This window comes from Poecilia mexicana, unplaced genomic scaffold (assembly GCF_051168715.1).
Source record: "Poecilia mexicana isolate PSO_F unplaced genomic scaffold, ASM5116871v1 scaffold_23, whole genome shotgun sequence".
NCBI classification, from domain to species: Eukaryota; Metazoa; Chordata; class Actinopteri; order Cyprinodontiformes; family Poeciliidae; genus Poecilia; species Poecilia mexicana.
The window spans coordinates 2,710,918-2,734,531 of NW_028263392.1; the positions used below are offsets into that span (position 1 = coordinate 2,710,918).

Genomic DNA, 23,614 nt, shown 5'->3' on the forward strand with positions numbered 1-23,614 from the left:
AAGCTACACTAATCCTCCTAACATTTGAAAATAGAGGCCAAGATCAGACATGATGAACACAGAGAATGGAGGTTCAAAAGGTAGTACATTACTTTATTTACAAAAATGTTAGCATATATATAAAAATATGACTGGTATAAATCAGTCTCAGCGGGCTGCGGAAAATCTAGTCGGGGCAGCTTTTCTGTAGCAGCACTGAAGTGCTTTATAAAAAATATTAGATTTAAAGTTGCTATAATTTTTTTTTATTTGCAGTCTTACAAAATGTGTAATTAAAATATATCTATCCAGATTATATTGAGCACAAAGTGTCTGAGATCTTAGAACCTGTGTAAAGCCACAGGAGTTTAGAGTAAATATTAAATAGGTGCCGTTTAACTGAAAGCTATCTTTTAGGATTAGGATTAATTGATATTTTAGTACAATAAAGCAAAACTACTTTAAAATAAAATTGAAAGAAAATAAATTTCAGTTCCTGTCCACCAGCAGAAGAGTTGGAGCTTCAGTGACCTTGTTCTTTCATAGCGTTCACGATCCAGTCGTAGATGATAAGAGTCATGCAGCCAATCATGACAACAAATCCTAATATCAGGAACATCATAGCCTGGTGGAAGAAATCATTTCACAGTTAATACTGAAAAGTTTCAGTTTGTGAATAACTTCATAGATCCATTCATAAAGCTTTCCTTTTACTACAACTTAAAATGTTTTTGGCATCAGATGTGTAGAATAAGAGGCATAAATGTTAAATAATGTCTTACCATAATTTTATGAACTGATATCAATGACTCTTTCTTAACCAGTTTGATATAGAGTGCTGAGGGCAAGATGAAGATCAGCATTGTAGCAGCAGAGGCACCTGGAATGAGGAAAAATGGTCAAATGAATCCCAAAAAAGTCAATAATTAACTGGCATAAAGACATTGATACATATTAACATGTGCAGTTACTTACCAATAAAGCCAAAAATATCTCTGATGCTGGGGACAAAGATGACCAGAATGTTGGTTCCTGTTAGCAGGATCAGGGTGATGATAGCGTGACGGATCCAGCTGAAGTCTTTTCCTGGGAACAGCAGGTGGCCGACTGAGGTACGAATCTGTTCAGAACCAGACAAAGATTAGCTCAATGGACTTCATAGTCTTAGTGACTGACTGGATCATTAACAGTAGACCCTGAATACTTACAGGGAAGAGCACCACAGGAACTGTGAGTGTGACAGCGGCCAGCACAGCCAGGCGAACAACCAGCAGGAGAATATCGTACTTGTAGTAGTTTGAGTAGGTGTGGAGCAGCTCAGGTCCCACGTGGACTGAACAGAAATATGACAGAGATCACTCCAGTCAAAGCTGACAAATTACTTACTTCTTATGACTAAGACACGTTAAATTTAACTTCAACGTTGTATCATCCAATTATCAAACATTAACATGCTAACACAAAAGAAATAGTATACGTAATACTATACCCTTCATCAGAAGCAACAACTGCACCTTCTCTACCTATCTTCAATCACAAGGCATTCCCCAGGGCTTGGTGCTTGGCCCTTGGCCCTCTGCTCTTCATCCTGTACATGATTCTCCTTGGTTCCACTTACACTGCTATGCCGATAAGGGGTGACTGCACACTGTCCTGCTGTCATTGATGCACTCAAACTTTCTCAAACTCAACTGTGACAAGCCAGACATCATCGTCATCTGTCCCAGATCCCTTGCGGAAACTGCCATCAACTTCAGTTTCACCACTGACAACACCACTTTGTTTCACTTCACTTACATCTGCAGCCTTGGAGTCATCTTCAACAGTAACCTCTCTGTAGTATAAACACATCAACCACATTGTAAGAATTGCCTCCTGTCATCCAAAAGTTATCGCTCATCTCCACCCGTCACTTCCCTTCTCAGCTGATCAAATTCTCATCTGTGACTTAATTACTCACCTCCAGGCTTGACTACCGTACCAGCGTACTTTATGGTTCATCATGGAAAGTAATTGATACAAGACTCTGCTGCTGGCTAACCAAGCCCCATGCTACCTCATGAAGCTGCTCCACTGCCACACTCCTTCTCGCTCCTCTGATGCCACTCAGAACCAAGCACCAGACCTGCATGGACTCAGCCTTCTCCATAGCTGCTCCCTCCCTCCCCAAACACTTATCCACATTCAAGTCATATCTCGGAACACACCTTTTCAGAACAGCTTTTTATGTATGTCCTGTTTTATGCTCATCGTGTCTGTGTTGTATTTGACCATTTGTTATTTAGCAAAATATTAGGATATTGGTTTTATGTAATAGCTCTATTGTTTTTCCAGAGGTCAACAAAAATAAAACCACATAAACTCTCTCCATAATTTTATCATAACTGGTGTAATGAAACAATGTAATATGTTGTTTGTAAATCTTATTGTATATCTTACTGTTGAAGGTGAGGTATCCAAAGAGGGCGGCCAGCAGGTACATGATGAACATGGCCAGGAAGGAAACATTGGCCACATTCTGCATCTTTTGGCGTGAGCGGCTGTTCAGGGAAGGAGAGTTTTATTTACCAGACCAAACTTTAAAGAAATATAACATTAATTTAGTTTAAACCTTATAGAAAGTTTGAGTTAAATCTATGCAGCAGCACTTACTCTTTGAGCTCATCATACATGGGTAGGATAGTAGGATGGCACACGAAGGCAAAAGTGAGGATGGGTATAGCATAGACAGTCTGGAGAGATGGAAAAATACAAGGATTATAAATTATTCTACAAGTGTTGAAAATATTCATATTTAATCTGTGAGAGATTTATTTACCTGTGAGTTGAAGACAAAGTATTTAGGTTTGCAAGTGTCATCATCTGTAGTGGCGTTGTCGGGGGTGCTGCTGAACATGGTTTCATTTCCAGTGTCAGGAAGAGGTAGAGGGCATGGGATCTGGAACTTCTTTATGATCACCTGCAGGAACATAAAGAGAAATATATTTTTGGTCTTTTTAAAAATATTTTACAAGCTAAACAACTAGGGTTATGAATGAAATGGTTGATTCTATCCAAGTTCTCAAGTTCTCACCACAATCAGAAAAAACACCATGAAGAGCAAAGAGAGACCACTGGTGTAACCAAGGTAACCTAAGGAAGATGGAAAGAAAGTCATTTATAAGGAGCAACATTTTGTGACACACACACACACATGCACACACGCGCGCACATGCACACACACACGCACGCACGCACGCACACACACACACACACACACACACACACACACACACACACACACACGCACACACACACACACACACAGAGAGTAGTGTTTTTGTATCTTGCAGGGACTTAACATTGACTTCCATTCATTTTCTACAACCTAACCCTTACCCTACTCCTATTCATCACATGCCTAACTCTTAGCCTAAAAACAGCATTTCTCCTCATGGGGAACAAGAAAATGTTCCCACAACCAGAATGTAGATGCAAATAGGACACCACAAGGATATAAAAACTGGGTTCATGCACACACGTTTGCGTGGCTATCTTTGTGGGGACTTTCCATTGACTTCCATTCATTTCTACAGCCAAAACCTTACCCTTATTCTAACCTTAACCAAAACTAAGTTCACACCTTAGACCTAAATCTAACCCCTGACCCAAAAACAGCGTTTCCCCTTGTGGGGACCAGGCTTCAGTCCCCACAACGAGCAGTGGGTTCCCACAAACCCACACACACACACACACACACACACACACACACACACACACTCTTTACCTAAATTCCTGAGTAATGAGAGCGGCAGGATAACAATAACAGAGACCAGAATCACGAGGTAATCTCCATTGACATACCATTCACTGAAACACACAAATACATTTTTAAATTGATAGAATAACATATGTGACAGAATCTGATGAGGAAAAAATAGTTAATTTTATCTGGACACTGAAAACAAGAATCTGTTAGAATCTTTATTTTAAGTTTAGTTTTTAGTTTAGTTTTTAGTTTAGGTCTGTTTCGATCAGGCTCATATGTCAGATTAAAGTATCTTTTAAAAATAAATTTCAAACAGGTGTTAAAGGTACTTTTAATCAAGACTACATTTTTGTAATTTTTTTAAAAATTGGTCCTGTATTTCAAATTGTCATCTCTCCCACTCTTCCTAAGGCCTTTTCTTGCACAGCCTTTAGATGAGACTGACACCCTGTGGACATGCTGCTTTGGTTACACAGCATAACAAATGATCAAAATAAAAAATAAAAAAAGTTCCATCTGCACACTATCCAAAACTAGTCTGCCAAAAAGAAAATATTAAAGGTTTCAAAGAGAGAGAGAAAAAAAAAATAAAAATCTGAATATAAGTAACGGAGCAACTCCAACATGCTGCCGGCGTGAGCAGCACAATTATAAAATGTCACTTTATAATTAACATTTTTTTTGTACCTGAAAATTTCAGCTTAACTAAAACTGCAAAGGTATTAAGTATAAAATGATGAAATTTACAGCAACCATGTAATTACTAAGAACCAATTCTGCTATTTCTTTGTTTTGTCAATGTTTTCAGTCGTTAAAATGACCAAATATCTCGCTACTCACCCATCATTTGCACCAGTAAAGGACTGAATTACAATGGGGAATTCGTATTTGATAATAAAGAGGTAGCTTGACATGGCTGAAAAAAACAAAAAAAGAAAGAAGAGAAAACAGTAGTTATCAAAGTGCTTAAAATAAATTTACACATAAAAAGAGTTGTCTAATATTTCAGGAGCTAAAAAAATCACAGGGCACTGAAAAGAATAATAAATTATTTTACTAAAGGCTGCATCATGAAACACCTGTTGGAGCCTGTCCTCCCAGTTTGGACAATGTTTGAGTTAAATAAAGCATGGTGGATGAATGTAAGGATCATAGTTACAGTACACAGCCCTCATAAAAAAATATTTTACTACTTAAAGGGCAGTATTATGTATAAACAACATTTCTAGTTAAAAAGTTAATGTTAAAAAGTTATTCTCTCATCAAAAAGAGAGGAGAAAACTGGACTGTTGCTTTGATTATTTCATGTGCGTTTGAAAAATCCTTTCATCGCCATGGCAACTGTTAAGCTGTGCAAAACGCCAGGGTGGACCTAGCCCCGCCTTTGAAGATGAAACACCTCCTCTGAGCTGCAGTCTTCACGCTTCCCAGGTTCCGCATCACAGAGCAACCCTTCCCCAATCAGTTCCTTCAGACTAGCTAGCAACAATTAGCAAACACCTTGTGGAGCTGCACATCTGATGAGCTCATTGTAGGAGCTTCTTCCAAGTAAAACACTGGTAAAAACCAGTTAAAGGGTTTAACTGGTTAAAGGGTGAATGGAGGAGCCATGTTCTGACGACTTCCTGAAGGCGGAGTATCAAAAAGAGAAAGAATTTCTTAAAAGAGACAGAGGCCCAATTTCATTAAATTATGATATCGGATGTCTTTTACATTATGTTTGATATGTAGCATTTTTTATAGCAACTGAAGGTAACAGTTACGTGATTCAGCTATAAAGCTATAAAACACAATCATGTTGCTGGAAAACATGGTCAGTCCCTCACCTCCAAGGTTCTGCATGGTGATGGAGCAGGAAGCAGCCAGTTTGCCTGGGATCCCAAAGGCCTTGTGACCCAGTGACTCGTAAACAAGAGCACCTGGAAAAAGAGGAAAAAACCCAAAGAGTTTTAAATCTTGACATTTAAATGTGAACAAACATAAAAAGTTGCGGGAAAGTCAGAGCTGCTGCTCACCTGCTTCATCGGCTGTCTTCAACAACAAGTGGACAGAATAAATGGAGAAAATGGCAACGGAAACCAGGAGAAACCTGTAAACACAAGAGAAGGTTTTCAGCTGAAGATGACTTGTGCTTAATGGCAATAAATAAAAAGTGGATCTTTGGTGCTAAATGCTACAAGTTATGTGATAGCTAAATTGCTGCAGTAAGAATTTTTTGCTGATAGCTTATGTTTAAATAATTATATTCGTTCCATGGTCGTCTGTTTCCCTGTACGCTCGCCCTCTGTTTTTTCACCTGACCCTTTTTTTGCTGTAAGCTCCTCAGTTTAGTTTTACACTTGATCATCATTCCTACTAAAAAGACCAGAATAACAAGGACGAGTGACGAGGAGCCCCTGCAGTTCACTGGTGTTTAGCACCACTGGTGTGCGAACAGTAGCCTCCACAAAGTCGGGCGTACTGGTTTTTATTTCTCATCGAGATCAAAGAGAGAGAAATGAGAGTGAATGTGGGCTGCTGAAGTTCATGATTTTACTCATTTTCACAATTTGTCTTGACTTCATTCCTACATTTAGCTGCTAATTTGCCTTGTATCCTTAGAAAACATAAATAAATAAAAAAAGGTGGTATAATTAAACCAGAGTCATTGTTCACTGCACACCTGCCAGCTGTCTGTGCCACACTGGCACAGACAGCTGTGCCAGTGTCTGTGCACAGCTGCAGCAGTAACAGATGTGGTGTTGCTGCTTCACCTGGTTCCTGTTATCATTTCCTCTTATGTCTCTTCTTTCAAGATTAACAGAGTTACAAGAATCCAAGACACTTCTTGTTATTTAAGCCTGTTTGAGCAGAACAGAGTTACAACAAGTCTTCCAGAGACTGGGGAGCAACGGGATCAACACTTTTAAAGCAACACTTTCCTGAACTCAGCTAAACTAAAAAAGAGGCTTCAGGTTTTAGATGCTAGAAAAGACGAGTTCTTACACAAACAGGGCGATGCCGGTGTTGGCCATGGCGAAGGACAGACCCAGGATGCCGCTGCCCATGATGGCGTTGCCCAGGTTGAAGACGGACATGCTGACGGAGGCATTGTGCTAAGGAGAAGAAGACAGAGTGTTATCAAAAAAGTGTTAAAAAATAAAAAGAATAAACTTCTTCAGCTTACATATCTAGTTTCATGCTTTTTGCCTGCGTTATGTTTAGGGAGGAAGGTTTGACCGTCTCCGTCTAAATCAGGGTTTTGCCTTTAATAGAAAACAGGAAATTGTGTGTTAAATGAGTTGAGAATACTTAAAAAGTTGTTTTCTGTGTGTGTGTGTTTATTGAGGACATTTTAATACCAGTCTGACCCATTTAGAGGACGGTCAGGGGACGGAAAGTCATTGCTGTTGGACCTGCTGCTGTCATCTTCTCGAGGATCGTCTGTCATCTCAGAGCTGAAATGTCAAATTGAGGTTCTTATTATTACATTCATTGTAATTCATTGTAATAATCATGAATTGGATATGTATGTTTTTTGTAAAGAGCCTCGAGACTCCAAATGTATCTAATCTGCCTGGTACCAATAGGGTCTAAACTTCGGTCTCGTTCACATGTAGGTCTTTGTAAAAACAAATATCTCTGCCACATTTTTTAAAAATATATCATACACCTGGAATTGGTTTCTGAAATTAATGGGGTCGCCTGAGGTTATATATTTGCGATATTATCATTATATTTTTCAGAACATGTCAGTGTTCCCTAAAACAGGTGCACAGTTTGCACGTGGTCAAGTAACAAATTATGCTTTTTTCCAAGAGCAGTAAAAAAAAAAAAAAACCCTGCTGTCAAGCTAAACTAGTTTTCTTACCTTTTTTTGAAGTCCTTAAAATGTTTCCTGCTGATGGAAAAACAAGAATCCTGCTGCTCACAGTTTTCCCACAAAAACGACTTCTTGAAAAATAGGAAGTGAAAGAAACAGAGAATTTAAAGTCATGTGATCTGACTGGAAAAGGATTAGAATTTAACTGTTCAATAAATAACCAACACCTCTCAGATCTCTGTTATTCACTGGCTACTGGCAAAGTTTGACATCGGCTGACATCCAGGGGTGGGGTCATGAGGGTCAGGGGGCGGGGCTTTATGTGTCGTCACTACTGGAAACAGTCAAACAACCAAAAAGCAGCAATTAATGAGACCACCGACTAAACTGATTTAAAATATGGAACAAAAACAATGCAGTCGTCATATCCTGGTTTTGTTTTTGTTTTTTTCAGTGTTTGTGTATCTGATTCCTTGCTGTTTTTTTGTTTTTTTTTGTGGTTAGCTTTAGCTTCTGTCTTTACTTTCATCAGACTCTTAGTTGCTGTTTATTATTGAAAGTTAGGTCTGATTATTCTCGTTTCTCTCCCTCTGTCTGCCTTCTGCTCTCCCCTCACAGCTGCACCTGTTTCTAATTAGTTCAGTCCATTGACTAGTAGCCAAGCTTCCATTTTTTAACCTGCTCTCTTTCACTCAGTCCTCGCTAGTTTCTTTCTTTTGATTTATGTTAGCCAGTCTGTTTCCTGGCTCCCTGGGTTTTTTTAAATTTCTTTATTAAAATTTTATTTTATCATTTTACCTCTCGGATTCTTATTTGCAACTTTGTCTAGCCCTCACACTGTGGTGAGTGTTGCTTTTTTGACAAATCAAACATTCTATGTTGCAAGATTCGCATTTAAGCCTCAGTGTGAACAAAAAAAATAAAGGTTTTGAATCTGATCCCAGACGTCTCTAATCATCTTCCTTCATATTATTCATATTGTTCATATTATTGCAATAGTATTTTTGTAATTCAACTCAATTCAAATATACCGCATTGATTCCAATTGGAGCTTAAATATTGTAAGTTGATGTAGTTCAGTAAAAACAGTTTTAAATTTCTTAAATAAACTTTATTTAGTACAAAAAGAATAAAAAATACAATTTCACAAAGTATATAATGTAACTATAAAATGGAGATGAGCAAATGTACATATTCACATTTCTTGCACCTTCACAGGAAAAAAAAAATACATTCAGAGTCGCTGCTTTATTTCCGCAGATGCAGTCGCGGAATGTGACCACATTTAAATTCACACAAAGCTTATAAACAGTACTTCCATAAATTTATATTGCAGCTGTTTACTAATCATCTCATAGCAGGTGGCAGAGAAGGAGGCAGTCGGCAGCAGGTTCTTCATCCGGTTATCAATACTTTTTGTTTGCCGTTTCTGATGCTTACAGTTACAGTGTCCAATGGAAGTCTTCTGGGACCTTTATGCAACCTCACATACAGACAGTTCACAGCTGATCACATCATCATCATTGTATGGCAAACACAAATGAAACTGAACTGGTTCTTTCAAAGAGCAGAAAAAAAAACTTAAAAAAGAAATACATTTAAACTTCAGTAATGATCCTCATAATGCTGCTCCTGTGTAATGCTGTTTACTGTTTGCCTACCAAGATGGCGCATTTCCAGGTTAATTTATTTCCGGTTTGGTGATCATTGATAATTCTGCAGAAATCCCTTCTGTCTATTTCTGTAGAATTAGACTGAAGGTTGATTTTGTTGACATTAATACTTTGTGTCCTTTATCTTTGTCTCTCATATAAAGAACTGGGCTCAGTAATTTAGTGTTTTAGTCTTTTTCCTATGGCTGCTGTCAATGTGTCTTTGTTTGTCTTCTTCTGTCTCAGTGTGTTGATTTTTTTTAGTTTTCTGCAACTTGTTATTTTAACCTCACTAAAGGATTCTTCTAATCAATAGAAAGTGGTTGCTGTCCACTGTCGCCACATGCTTGCTCAGCATGAGGGATTGCTGTGACGTCACAACTAAGGTTTGAGTTGGTTTAGATAACTTTGATGAATTTGCATCAACTGAACTTGGGTGCTTTGTACTATAACTTGAACTGTGCAGTATGAAACTGGATCTAAAAGAAATGTTATTTGATTCCCTGGAGTTAAGTCAATTACAAAGTGTATTTCTATATGTTGCATATCAATTTAGTTTGCTTTCTGAAGTGCATTGAAATGAAATCTGTTGTAAACTGTTTCCATTTATTGTTCTGACAATAAATGGAATTACATTCAGTCAAACTGATGCAGCAACTTTGGATCAAGAGAAAACCTTCTATATGGTGCAGCACAAAATTTTCCCACTACAGAATCTACAGCTTATCGGTTACAGTACCTAATATACAACTAAGGACAGGACAGCAAACTTAATAACCATTTCAGTTCTGGAGATAGTCTCTAAATGTTTGTAACATAATAAAGAGTTTTTTTTTCAATTAAATAAATTGAAAAAACATAAACATGATTTACTCAACCTCTGAAGAAAGTAACAGTTATAGCTACACTTGGAGAAAACTCTTTACAAAACAAAGATTCATTTGAAGCTCCAAAATAATTCTCCTCAGCCTTTCAAACAAAGTAGTTCACATGAAAAACATATTTAGTAATCCATTATATTTAAGAAATATATACTGCTTAAATATATAAAAATAGCATATAGTAAGTAAAAATTGTAGGCACACAGGTTCTCAGCAGTAGTAAAGCTGCCACACACAAACAGCAGCGCGAAACTCAAGTCAGACACTCTGGAACTCCTGGTAATGACACTGAGAAAAGTCATCGAAGACATTTTGAATAGGTCCTGTTTAAGTGAAATTGCTTCTATGGAAATAATGATGCAACCACAATTTTGGCGCAGTAAAAACCACCTGTGCTTTAGTAACTCCCCAGGAGCTGGAGATTTAAACGTGTTGGTCCGACACTCTGCTCCACATCCAGTCATAGATGACTCCACTCAAGCTGACAAACATGACGGCCATGCCGAATATCAGGAACATTGTGGCCTGAAACAGGAAATGGTTTCGTAGTTAGTACTGTATATTTTAAGTTTATGAATAACCTGAAAGAACTCCTGCTCTTTCTGAAACCATCACAACATGGCTCCTTTATTAACCCTTTAACAACGTTTTTACCAGCGTTGCTCTGAGAAGTGGCTCATTAATGAGTGCAGTAGAGGCACAGTCCACCAGGTGTTTGCTAATTGCTGATGGCTAGTCTGAAGGAGCTCTGTAGAGCAGAAGCTTGGAAACTGCAGCTCAGAGGAGGAGCTGAGCCTTGAATACGGGGCTAGGTCCACTCAGGTGTTTTGGAGAGCTGAATGGTTGCCACGGGAGATTAAAGGATTTCTCACATATGTATGAAAGAATCAAAGCAACACTCCAGGTTTGTTTTGACGAGGAAATAACATTAAATGATGTAAAGTTCAAAAAGGTTGAATTTACTTAATGCTGCCCCTTTAATAATGTCTTACCCCAATCTTCTGAACGGACTTCATTGATTCCTTCTTGACTAGTTTGATATAGAGCGCTGAGGGCAGAATGAAGATCAACATTACAGCAGAAGAGGCACCTGGGAAAGAGGAAAAATGGCAAAATTGATCCCAAAAAGTCAATAATGAATTGTTAGACAGATGTTGAGAACAAGTGCAGTTACAAACCACATAAGCCAAAAATATCTCTGATGCTGGGGACCAAGATGACCAGAATGCTGGTTCCTGCTAGCAGGGTCAGGGTGATGATAATGTGACGGATCCAGCTGAAGTCTTTTCCTGGGAACAGCAGGTGGCCGACTGAGGTATGAATCTGTTCAGAACCAAAGATTAGGTCATTGGACTTTGTAGACCAAATAACTAATGGTGGACCTTCAATACTTACAGGGAAGAGCACCACAGGAACTGTGAGTGTGACAGCGGCCAGCACAGCCAGGCGAACAACCAGCAGGAGAATATCATCCCTGTAGTACCTTGAGTAGGTGTGGAGCAGCTCAGGTCCCACATGGACTGAACAGAAATATGACAGAGATCACTCTAGTTACATTCAACACCAATCATATGTAATTATCAAGCATTAGCATGCTAACACTTTGGACTAAGAAGTCCCTGATATGGCTGAAAAACTAAGATCAGTCGTATGCATCGTGATATTTTAGCTCATGCAAGGGGTAGGTTTAAGTATTGATTCTCCAGGAAGGGGCAAGACTCACTAAGTGCATCACAGTTGCTATCTCCACCGCTTGAAGGGAGATGGAAATCACAGTGAGAAACCTGTCCAGACCAACCACTAACTGAGAGCAGACCCACTCAGAAAGCCTCCAGATAATTGACTAGGATGGGACAATGAAGAAATCATCCATTGCTTCGTTTGTTGTGCTTAAACTGTTTGAGTTGGATAGTAGATAACCGAAGAAAAGCTGTTTCTTTTTGCTTTGCGTCACTGTGTTACATCATTAGTAATGTTGAGAACCCACAAACACCACATGGCCTCTGGCAACATGAGCTTATTCTGACTTTGTCTGTGTTGGTGTTTACTTCAGTCCAGTGGTGGGAAGTAACAAAGTACAAGGACTTTGTTACTGTACTTAAGTACAATTTTCGTGTATCTGTACTTTATTTAAGTAGATTTAATAATGGGTACTTTCTACTTTTACTCCACTACATTTTACAGTAAGTATCTGTACTTTCTACTTCACTACATTTCTACAAAACTGTCGCGTTACTCGTTACATCCAAGCCGCGTTGCTCTTTTTGTCCGTTAAAATGTGAAGTTCAGGGTCTTAAAGTGGCGCCGTAAAATCCAAGTAATAACGTGACGGTGGGGACTTAGTCCAACTTTTAGCGTCACTTGGAAGGAAAGCTTAAAGAAAGGTAAGATCTGTGGACGTGATGCTAGCAAAGCTAGCTGTACAGAGACACATGTTGCATCTGCGATGGATAAAAGTTGTCACTCATGCGCTGAATGATTGTGTGGAGGTGTTGACTGAGGTTTCGCAAATATGGGACAACGCTGTGACCAAAGTCTGCATTGATATGACATTCAGGAACGATCCGATTCTTCTGGACGGATCTTTACTAAGGTAGATAGGACTGAAGCCTCACTGAGAGCCGTTCTTTGTTCTTGTGATGCTCTGCGTACACTGCAGTAGCTATTTTATTTCATAAAAAAAAAAAAACATAATTGGCGAATAAATAAATCATGAACATAAGAATACAGAGCATGCTCATGCTCTTTGTTTTCGTCTCCTGTCATGGCGGAAGACGTTGCAGCAGGAGGGAGGATGAAAACAGTCACCTCCTTCTGCTTGGTTACTTCTTGCGTGTTGCGCCTTGGACAGGGTTCATAGTTGAACGTTGTTTACCATTAATTGCTGTGTTTAATGGTGCAGACAGTTGTGGTTTCTGACATGGGCAATATGGGCAATTGCCCAGGGTGTTATGTTTTTTTAGGGACAGCAGGAGACCTCTGTGGATTGTGGCACAGAGATGAAAGCAAAACAGAATGAAGAAGAGTTTGAATTGATACCAGTTAAATTTATTTCAGCTCTAAGTATTTAATATCTGGGTATTTTTATGGGAATGTGGATCTATCAGATCAATTTGAGAATCAATTTTGATAGGTGCACTTCATTTTATTGTGTCATGTAGCGAGAGGCGCTGGTCTTGGTCTCGGGTTCGGTGGTCTAGACTACAACTCTGCTACGTGGCTCCTTGGTTCCATGTCCTCCCCTTCCCACCCTTTCAGTTGGATTTCTTTAAAAATAAAAGTCATTAGTGGCAAAAAAAAGTGAAGTTCATGCTATGTTGGGACAGGAGATGAGATGTTTCCATCCCTGAAATTATGATGCATAGAATCACATATTTAAGTCTAAACTATGTTACAGAGTAAACACAATAATCTTTATCTCTGGCATTGTTCATTAAAATGGCACATTTCTGATGTGTTAAAATTAAATGCGATCGGTTCACTTAATGATATTAGCAATTAGGTATTATTCAGCAAGTACTTTTACTTTTAATACTTAAGTATTTTTAAAAGCCAGTACTTTTTCACTTTTACTTAAGTACAAATGTTAATGTGGTAGTTTTACTTTTACTTGAATACATTTTTGTCTGTGTATTTGTACTTTTACTTAAGTATATTTTTTGAGTACTTTCTCCACCACTGCTTCAGTCTTACTTGTCTAGAAGTACACAGAGAGGTAAAACTTCCAGAGATAAGCTAGCTTCTGGCTACTTGGTCCTGTCTAAATCTATCCAGAGTTTTGCTTGCTGAACATTTCACTCCATTTGTTATACTATCTTCCAATTAGCCTACTGTTACGCCACACACACACACACGCACACACACACACACACACACACACACACACACACACACACACACACACATGCATTCATACCCGTTTTCATTTACACATGGTAACTTGATGGCATTGAAAGGCTGACAGGATTAGGTTCCCTTTTGTCTGGGGTGTTAATACCAGCTGCAGCCATTATTCTTTGTTAACTTGACACTTATTTCAATCACTATAGAGCTTGTTGAGGATGAAGTGGAAAGGAAATTTCCACTTCATCAACCCCAATCACTATGACAGCAACCATCGGCTGTCTGACACCTTTTTGCTACTAGCATAAAAAATGTAAGCAGTTTTGAAGGTAAAAGGGGTTCAAGTCTAGTATTAGCAAGGTGTACTATAGCTTTAAAATCTTGCCCAACTTACTGTTGAAGGTGAGATATCCAAAGAGGGCAGCCAGCAGGTACATGATGAACATGGCCAGGAAGGAAACGTTGGCCACATTCTGCATCTTTCGGCGTGAGCGGCTGTTCAGGGAAGGAGAGTTTTATTTAGACACGAGACCAAACTTTAAAGAAATGCAGTTTAGTTTAAACATTATAGAAGGTTTGAGTTAAATCCATGCAGCAGCACTTACTCTTTGAGCTCATCATACATGGGTAGGATAGTAGGATGGCACACAAAGGCAAAAGTGAGGATGGGTATAGCATAGGCAGTCTGGAGAAAGATTAGAAGTTATTCTTCGAGTATTATTGAAAATATTCATATTTAATCTGTGAGAGATTTATTTACCTGTGAGTTAAAGACAAAGTATTTAGGCTTGCAAGTGTCATCATCTGTAGTGGCGTTGTCGGGGGTGATGTTGAACATATTCATGGTTTCATTTCCAGGAAGAGGCAGAGGGCATGGGATCTGGAACTTCTTTATGATCACCTGCAGGAATATACAGAAAAAATATATTTTTGGGTGGTACTATATTTTTTGTAATATATAGAGTTTTAAGATTTTAAAGGAACAATTAAATCTAGTCACTAAAGGAGGAATAAGGAAACAAGGTGGGGTCGGACTCACCACCATCAGAAAAAACACCATGCAGAGCAGAGAGAGACCACTGGTGTAACCAAAGTAACCTAAGGGAGACAGACAAAATGTCATTTCTGCTTTAAAGCTGCCACTTCTACTTTTATTATTACTTAGGAGCAACATTTTATGATATGCACGCACACACACACTCCTTACCTACATTTCTGAGTAATGACAGAGGCAGGATAACAATAAGTGAGACCAGAATCACAAGGTAATCTCCATTGATGTACCATTCACTGAAACACATAAAAATAAGTCTCTCAATTCACTGACAGTTATTTGTTACTTGATCTGATAAAAAATAAATAAATAAAAATAAATAAATCAATGTATTAGTTTTGAATCTAAAAACAGGATCTTTGTACTTGTCACACATTTTAACTTAAGGTCTGATTGAACATCTTGTTTCCTGCCCTGATGCATCAGCCTTCACCAAAGCTGAGTTAAAAACTACAAACATTCAGACTTTCCCTCCTGCATTTCCACAGCTGCAATCCCTCCCCATCCTAAATCCAATCCCCATCACCATCACAGTCACAATTCATTACTTTAGTTAAATTAAAGAAATTTTAAACTGAATTAAAACTGAACAACTTTAGCTGTTAGTTTGTCAACTTTTTTGCAACACCGGTAAGCAACACGTTTAGCTTGGTGTTTGTAATCTACACTGAGCAAAAATATAAACGCCCCATATCAAATACTGTTGCCATGTGGCGTTAACAACTGTAAATAAACATTTTTTAACATTTTATTGTAAAAAAAGTAATATTTCTCCTGATTTGTGTGTAATTTTTAATCCAACTTGTTGTCAGTGAGCGTTACTCAGTGAGTTGTTTTTTTTCCTCTGTGCATGGGTCAGGCATGTCCAGCGGGTGATCAGACGAAATAAGCAACAATTGGACAGTCCTTGGACTGGGGACAATAAAAGGCCCCAAAATGTCTCATTTTGTCACAAGTCATAAAGCCTCAGATGTTGCAAGTTAGCATGTTGGATGCAGGGACGTCCACCAGAGCAGTAGCTGCATGGTTCAATGTCCACTGCCTGACCAACAGGCCGTTTAAGAGTTGGTTTCCAACAGACTGGCACTACAGCAAATGGACCTCATCCTCGTAGGCCATATGCCACGTTTATATTTTTGTTCAGTGTAAATGGCAGCTGATTTGCCATATCCATCCAGAATCAGATTTATTTACCCAATTTGTGGAAGAAGAAAATGTCTCTGTGGCGGCTGGTTGTTGCGTAATAGAAAGGTAAAAATCTGAATGTTTTTTTTGTATCCAGGATGTGTGGGTTCCCAACAAGTGTTTGGAGGCTTCTGTACAAGTTCTGCATGGAGGGAAGGTCAGTCCTGCTGACCCTCTCTGCACACCTGATTGTTACATCATTCATCAACTCTGAAAAAAAAAAAATAGTGCCTATACTTTCTTTACTTATTAGTATCAAGTTTGCACCAGACAGAGTAGAATATCAAAAATCTATTGCCTATTGTCACTGAAGACATGAAAGGTTCCCTTCATGTTGAGACATGGTCAGAATAAAATGTCCTGCTGTAAACCAATTTGTTATTGTAGACGCAAAATTCTGCAGCAAGGTGTGAAAACTACCGAGGTGTGATGAGACAACCTGCCATGTCAGGTAGTTTCCTCTTAAGTACTGATTCCAGTTGCAAAAGTTTTTTTTAAAGTCAAATTTAGCTACTCACCCATGACTTGCTCCAGCAAAGAACTGAATGACAACGGGGAGCTCATATTTGATGATGTAGAGGTAAGTCGACATGGCTGTAGAGAAAAAAACAAGAATAAGGAACAATCGGTACAGCTGATTAAAAATGTAGAGCCAGAATGCCTGATATCTGGTGAGCAACAAAAAGTTCAATAATCGACGACAAAAAATATCTGTATGATGTAAAACTCATCCTGATCTCTATTTGCCAATGTCTGCCTGCTTTCCATCATATTCAGAGTTTGGACTCAGTGAAGCTGTTTAAATCATTGTTGTATAACACAAAAAACAACATTTGCTACTTGAAGGTCAGTCCCTCACCTCCAATGTTCTGCATGGTGATGGAGCAGGAAGCAGCCAGTTTTCCTGGGATCCCAAAGGCCTTGTGACCCAGTGACTCGTAAACAAGAGCACCTGCAAAAAGAGGAAAAAACGCAAAGAGTTTTAAATCTTGACATTTAAATATAATTAAACTTAAAGAGCTGCTGGAAGATGCTGTGATGGTGCAGGAGTAAAGCACAACCCATGTACAGAGGCCTTGGTCGTCAACATGGACCTCACAAGTTTGAGTCCCATCCTGATGACCTTTGCCACATGTCTTCCCCCTCTCTCACTGCCTACTGTCCTGTCAACCACTCTCAAATAAAGACCACTAGAGCCAATAAAACCTTCAAAACGTTGCTGGAAAGTCAGAACTGCTGCTCACCTGCTTCATCAGCTGTCTTCAGCAACAAGTGGACAGAATACAAGGAGAAAATGGCAACGGAAACCAGGAGAATCCTGTAAACACAAGGAAGAGAAGGAGGTTGCACAAGACAGAGTAGAATATGAAATGACTTGTGTGCTTTCAAGTTGTCTACAATAACCTCCTTCTTGCTAGAAGTGAACGTTCTCTTTTTGGAGCTGTCATGATAGACGCTGTTAAAAGTTCAAAGATCAACAGACTCTCCGTCAGGGTCACAGAGCTGTTGGCAGGGATCTTGGGATCTTGGAGAGTTTGGCAACATAAGAACCTGAGACCTTGAAGAGACACCTGCCTGGACTGGAGTTGAGAAATGTTGGAGCTAAAAATGAGGTTTCAGGTTTTAGGTGATGGAAGAATGCTTACACAAACAGGGCGATGCCGGTGTTGGCCATGGCGAAGGACAGACCCAGGATGCCGCTGCCCATGATGGCGATGCTCAGATTGAAGATGGACATGCTGACGGAGGAACTGCCCTGGTGCTGAAGAGGAGAAAACAACGAGTTTTCAGGTAATAGTAGAAGAAAATGACATCTAGTGAAATATGCAACTTACCCTTTCAGTTTCATAATTGTTCTTGCTCGCCTTATGATCAGAGAGGAAGTTTTGATTCTCTGTATCTGAATCAGGGTATTGTCTGATAGAGAACACAGAGTTTTGTGTTAATTGAGTTGACAGCATTTAAAGGTTTTTTTGGTGTGTTTGTGAAGACAATGTCAAAATGAGCCTCACTCATCCAGGGGGAATTTTTTCTCGCGCAGAGGGAGATCGTTACTGATGGAGCTGCAGCTGCCATGTTCTGGCAGAGCATTCAGGCATGTAACTGTCGCTTCAGCAATAGGTTGCTCATCACGGGGCACCGGAGCTAAAAATAAGGAAACCCTATTAATTTTTCTTATTTAAGATGCTGTAATAGACATGTAATTCCAGATGTGCTGTCCCATTGCCAGGGCTGACCTTGGGTCAAACTGCTCATGTTTTTGTTGCTCATGTTGAAGTGAGTCCCACCACTAGACGGATCGTCCTGGTGCTGTAAGAGAAACTACAGGACAGTCAGGGGGATTCTAGAAACAAAAATTATTGCAAGTGTAACAAAAACTGCAACTTGCCTGTTTGCTTTCCTTCTCCTTGCTTGGGTTTTGGTCATGAAGGGAGTTTCGACTCGCTGCATCCAAATTAGGGCCCTGGCTTTAAAAGATGAGAGAATTTCATGTTTAATGCATTGGCAGGATGTAAAGTTTTGTTGTTTTGTCAGCACCAGTTAAGATTTTCCTCACCCATCCAGTGGCTGCTCTCCCTTGAAATTAAGAGGAGACTTCCGGCTCTCGTCAGAGCAGCAGCTGCAGTTGCTGTGTCTACCATCTTCAGTAGAGTCCGAATGTTTGGTGTCAGTTTCAGCATCAGGCTGCTCGTCACTGGACACCGAGGCTTAAAATAGTAAAATTCAATTTGTCAATTTGTATTGACCAATTTGTATGGTCAATACAAATTGACCATAGGCTGAAATCAAACCTACCACTAGAAGGACTTTCCTGGGGCTGAGAAGAAAACACAAAGTGATCAGTGAAGAAAACGAAAAATGACTACGGCAATACAAATAAAGCTTTTGCCAACTTACAGATTTTATATCATATTTCTTCTTGCTTGATGGAAGAAGAGCAGAGGGTTTTGTGTTAATTGAGTTGACAGTTTTAAAGGCTTCTTTTGACGTGTTTGTGAGGACATGTTTTCATGAGGCTCACCAGTCCAGACGGCCCTTAAAGCAAGGGAAGTCATCACTGATGGAGCTGCAGCTGTCGTCATCTTCACCAGCGTATGGCATTTTACAGCTGAAAAGCCATCAGGGATATTGGGGAATGTAAAAATAATTACTATAGTTCATTCTGTCTAAACTGTCTTTAGTAAAAACAGTGCCCTTTCAGAGCATCCTATCAATACACAACCGACATGTTCTCTACTCATCTTGATCAGGTAAGACCCAACAGAGCCACATAGTCAACAAAGACAAAGAGCTGTAGGACTGGGGGAACAAGTATAACTTTTATAGAGTTATAAAATAAGGACCAGCAGCTCCACTGTGTATTAAACTGAGATAGAGACTGCTCAGTGGGATCAGCTGCAGCCACCTGTAACTTAGTTGGAATGTGTGAAATTGACGTCTACATGACTGAACTGAATTGACTTAATATATCTGTGTATAAACTGGATAATTATTTTGTAAAGAATCTTGAGACGACTGACATCTTGAAATTGAGCCTCTGTCTCTTTAAGAAGCTCCTGCTCTTTCTGAAACTCCGCCGTCAGCCATCAAGTTGAACGCTTCTCACAACATCGCTCCCATTTTAAGCCTTTAACAACATTTTTACCAGCGTTGCACTGAGAAGTAGCTCAACAAATGAGCTCAGTAGATGTACCATTCTGCCAGGTGTTTGCTAATTGCTGCTGGCTAGTCTGAAGGAGCTGTGTAGGGGAGTTATGGGGGAAGGTTATGAGGCGGCAACATGGTGCCAGGAGGTCCATTTGGAAGCTGAACTACTTTTAAATAGTGTATCAGAATATAAAGTTATTAAAACACAAAATTTGTCTTTTGGGAATCATGTCAAAGAATGTATGCGGATACACTGGAGAACCGTTTATCGCAGACTGTAACGCCTGGAACCTTAAATCTATTTTTCCCAGTGTACACAGACAAAAACAGGTTTCTCCCCGCTTTGGTTTGAGTTTCTATAAATAACAGTTTTAAGTGATATTAAACAGAGTTTTGTGTGGATGAAAGACCAAAATGCATAAAAATGTATTCGTTTTCCCAGCTGTCCCGTTATGTGTGGACTAGGCAGATTTAAAAAAAAATATTTTGCACAAAAGGTGCAAAATAAACCATACCAAAAGTCAGAAAGCACAAACATGGAATTGATATTATTGTGTTCAATTGAATTTCAGTTGTTTTTTTCCCGTCATTTATATATGAAAAAAAAAAAAAAACTAAATGAAGAGAAGCGGCCTCGTGCAACGATATACAGTAAGAACAGAGGAAAACCAATACAGTAACAATGACGCAGTGCAGATCACAGCTGAGAACTGGGTAGTTAAAATAGTTATAAATTCTAAAGTTTTACATGCATTAATCACACATCAAGCTGCCTGAAGTCATATATTTGTGATATTATCATTAGCAGCCTCGTAGTTTTTCTGCAATAGGAACAACAGGATTCCAGACTAGCGGACCTATTGTCTTTAGAACATGTCACTGTTGCGTAAAACAGGCGTACAGTTTGCACAGTCACATACAAAATAAAGTTGTTTTTTCGCCCCAAGATGAGTAAGCAAACCACCAGTCGAACCAAACTAGTTTCCATACCTTTAAAAGTTGACCTTGAGGCGAGGAAATGAAAGTAAAACAAACGGAGGATTTAAAGTCCGACTGTAAAAAGGATTAGGGCATTTCACCCGTATTTGTCAGTGAGATGACTCTTACTGACAGTATCTTTGATACTAGTCAAAGATTTTTCCAAGTAGCAAGAAAAGTTAAGACGGCTAAGAAGAAACTGTTTTTGTCAACATCAGCTCAGCTGACATGTGGAGGAGGAGGGGGTTTCCGGGGCAGGTGTCTGGTTCCTGAGCCGCTGTGACGATCGCAAACAGTCAAATGGAAAAATACCAACAGCAAAAAAAGAAAAAAAAAAAAAAGAAAGCAGCACGTGATGCTTAATGATATGATAGTTGTCATATCCTGTGTTTGCTTTCCCCCAGAGTTTGTAAATTTGATTCCTGTTTTCTTTGATCAGCTTTAACTTTTGTCTTTACTTTCATTAAACTCTTCTTGTTGCTTGTTCATGCAGGTTGGAGTTGTACATTTTTTGCATTTATTTATACGTTATTCTTTTTAGAATGAAGTTCAGATCTCTCTCTCTCTCTCTCTCTCTCTTAGTCCTGTTCCATTCTCTAGTATTCAAGCTTCCGGTATTTGCCCTGCTCTCTTTCACTCACGTCTTTCCTTCTGTTTGCTTCATGTCACCTGGTCTGTATTGTTCCATGGCTCCCTGTGTATTCTTCCCAGTTTTTGTATTTCTGTATTTTGTATTCTTTTTGGATTTCTTTCTTAAAACTTTTATATGACAAGGCTTGTAAATTGTAATTGTGAGAAATCTATGACTAGAGACAGGACCAGATTCACATTTACAGTTTTACTGTGATTGGTTGACAGGTATTGCTACTGTGATTCAGAAAGGAAACGACAGCACTGCAAAGAGCAGAAAAAAGGAGAGGTAGAACTGGGAACATAAGACAATCTGGTAACACTTTATTTGAAGGGGGTTGAATAAGACTGACATGACACTTTCATCAACATGACATTAACCAGGAAATCATTACTGTTTAAACTTTACCTTTAATAACATAAAGTTACCTAATTTTTAAAGTGCAATCAGTAATACTTTTATAAGAAATTTATACCAGTGATAATTTCTTGGTTCATGTCAAGTTGTCATAACAAAGACATTTTGAATAATGTCAACTTTGTATTAAAAGTGTCATAATTTACCGAATGACGCTTTATGACAACAGTCATAATTATCCATGAAGGCTTATTGATGTTCATGACAGGTGTTATGTCATGTTTATGACAGTGTCATGACAGTCTTATTCAACCCCCTTCAAATAAAGTGTTACCGATTTCTCCTTAAGGAAAAGTCTGTATGATGTGAAGATGCCTAAAGTCACAACCTTAAACTTCACTTGATTTTATGTTTGATTCTTTTTTTTTCAGATATGTTATGGCCATAATATGGCACATAAGTTGTATCTGAATGATTTAATATATCTGAAAATCAGGTAATAACCAGGCCTGTGCATGGATTGTAAAATTAAGCCTTATTTTCTATAAAATCTGGATCATCCCAGTTCAATCCTGACTTAACATGAGGGCAAAAACTTCATCACATGGACAGGTTAGCTTGGACAGCTATTTTCCCTTAATGAACATAAACATCATTTGAAAATTGCTTTTTGTATTTATCTTGGCTGTCTTTGAGCAGTTTTAGACATTATTTGATGATCTGAAATATTTAAGTGGGACAATAAAAGCAAAAATGAACCCAGGAAGAGGAAAATACTTTTTTGCACCACTCTATGAAATTCTGTGACCTACCTGAGTCATTGTTTCTAATTCTTTTTAGGATATTATTGTGCTCCTGAGATTTACATTTTTTGTGGCTGCGTATTGCCATTTAAATCTTTGTTTGATGTCATTGGAATTTCACGATTTATTTATTTTTTCCTTTGGTTCACCACGAGACGTTTTATTTTATTTGGGTGAAAGTGATCTATGATCTCCTTCAAAAGAGAAATAGACTCTCAAAATGTTTCGCTTGTAGTTCTGGAAATTCCAATAAAATATTAAAAGAGAGAGAGAGAGAGAGAGAGAGAGAGAGAGAGAGAGAGAGAGAGAGAGAGAGAGAGAGCATCTCCAATTGTGTAGTATCCAACATTGACCACTAGAGTTCATCATTGAGAAGAGAATAGTTTGAGTGGAAAATATTTGTTTTCTTTTTTTTCTCTTACTCTCTGCTTCTCTGTTTTAAAGCCACAGAGGAAGGCTGCCATAGATTAACCTCCAGTATATAACTTTCCTATATGCCAAATAAAACAGCGTGAGAAATTAAAAAATATATCATAAGTACCAAGAATGAATGAAGCAAGAGGGAATAAATTTAGATTATAACAAGCATAAATTGTGCACATAAAATCAAGATAATTTAGATGATGACTTCATTGGTTCCTTTATAATGAAAGTGTAAAGCATAAATAACCTTCATTGCATCCTTCAGAACACGGTAACTTGGTTATACCAAGTTAAGTCTCCTTTAACCCTCTTATTACCAACCTGTCGCCACCGACATTACCGTGTTCTTCTCATTACCGTAATTCCTGAACAGTCCAACATATCAAAAAAAATTCCAAATGTGCAGAAAAGCCGAGACATTGCGCTGTCAGGGCATGTATGATACATTACAGTAACCACCCGGGAAATTTGTGATATGAGCTTGACCAATCACAAGAAAGATTCTCCATTGTCTCATATTTGTGAAGCATCAAATGAGTCTCAAAAACACTCGTGCACTCGTAACCAGATCTGTGTGTAAATGCAGTTTTGTGTGTGTATACCAGGTGACTTGTGCGTACTTTTTCAACA

General features: G+C 38.7%; 1 protein-coding gene across 4 annotated transcripts; it reads right to left on the bottom strand.

The window, feature by feature from the left end:
* Window positions 1-66: 66 nt before the first annotated feature.
* Window positions 67-21,102, bottom strand: LOC106909839 (sodium-coupled neutral amino acid symporter 2-like). Of its 4 annotated transcripts, none has more exons than XM_088003114.1 (21): window positions 20,783-21,102; window positions 19,167-19,253; window positions 19,043-19,067; window positions 18,941-18,962; window positions 18,702-18,852; window positions 18,382-18,612; window positions 18,157-18,289; window positions 17,980-18,061; window positions 17,791-17,906; window positions 17,389-17,462; window positions 5,554-5,646; window positions 4,568-4,643; window positions 3,746-3,828; window positions 3,053-3,111; window positions 2,798-2,938; window positions 2,632-2,711; window positions 2,419-2,519; window positions 1,188-1,312; window positions 955-1,099; window positions 762-859; window positions 67-604 (listed from the first exon to the last, which is right to left on the bottom strand). In XM_088003114.1, the coding sequence occupies exons 6-21, from the start codon at window positions 18,413-18,415 to the stop codon at window positions 503-505; spliced, it is 1,542 nt and encodes a 513-aa protein (XP_087859240.1). In that variant the 5' UTR covers window positions 18,416-18,612; window positions 18,702-18,852; window positions 18,941-18,962; window positions 19,043-19,067; window positions 19,167-19,253; window positions 20,783-21,102; the 3' UTR covers window positions 67-502. The 4 variants fall into 4 exon arrangements, with proteins under 4 accessions (XP_087859240.1, XP_014831841.2, XP_087859241.1 ...); XM_088003113.1 differs by lacking the exons at window positions 67-604; window positions 762-859; window positions 955-1,099; ... (6 more) ...; window positions 4,568-4,643; window positions 5,554-5,646 and adding exons at window positions 8,619-10,587; window positions 11,055-11,152; window positions 11,241-11,385; ... (6 more) ...; window positions 16,663-16,738; window positions 17,004-17,096 and having other exon boundaries at window positions 20,783-21,099; XM_014976355.2 differs by lacking the exons at window positions 17,389-17,462; window positions 17,791-17,906; window positions 17,980-18,061; ... (5 more) ...; window positions 19,167-19,253; window positions 20,783-21,102 and adding exons at window positions 5,743-5,816; window positions 6,713-6,822; window positions 6,894-6,972; window positions 7,078-7,164; window positions 7,578-7,774.
* Between the last annotated feature and the right edge of the window lie 2,512 nt (window positions 21,103-23,614).

What these genes read in the sequence shown, in the direction of transcription:
- LOC106909839 (XM_088003114.1), bottom strand. Translation starts at nt 18,415, where the DNA reads ATGAGCAACAAAAACATGAGCAGTTTGACCCAAG. An exon ending in ACAATTATGAAACTGAAAGG is followed by an intron (nt 17,907 to 17,979) that starts GTAAGTTGCATA and finishes TCTCCTCTTCAG; the next exon opens with CACCAGGGCAGTTCCTCCGT. An exon ending in TATCAGTTCATAAAATTATG is followed by an intron (nt 605 to 761) that starts GTAAGACATTAT and finishes TTCTTCCACCAG; the next exon opens with GCTATGATGTTCCTGATATT.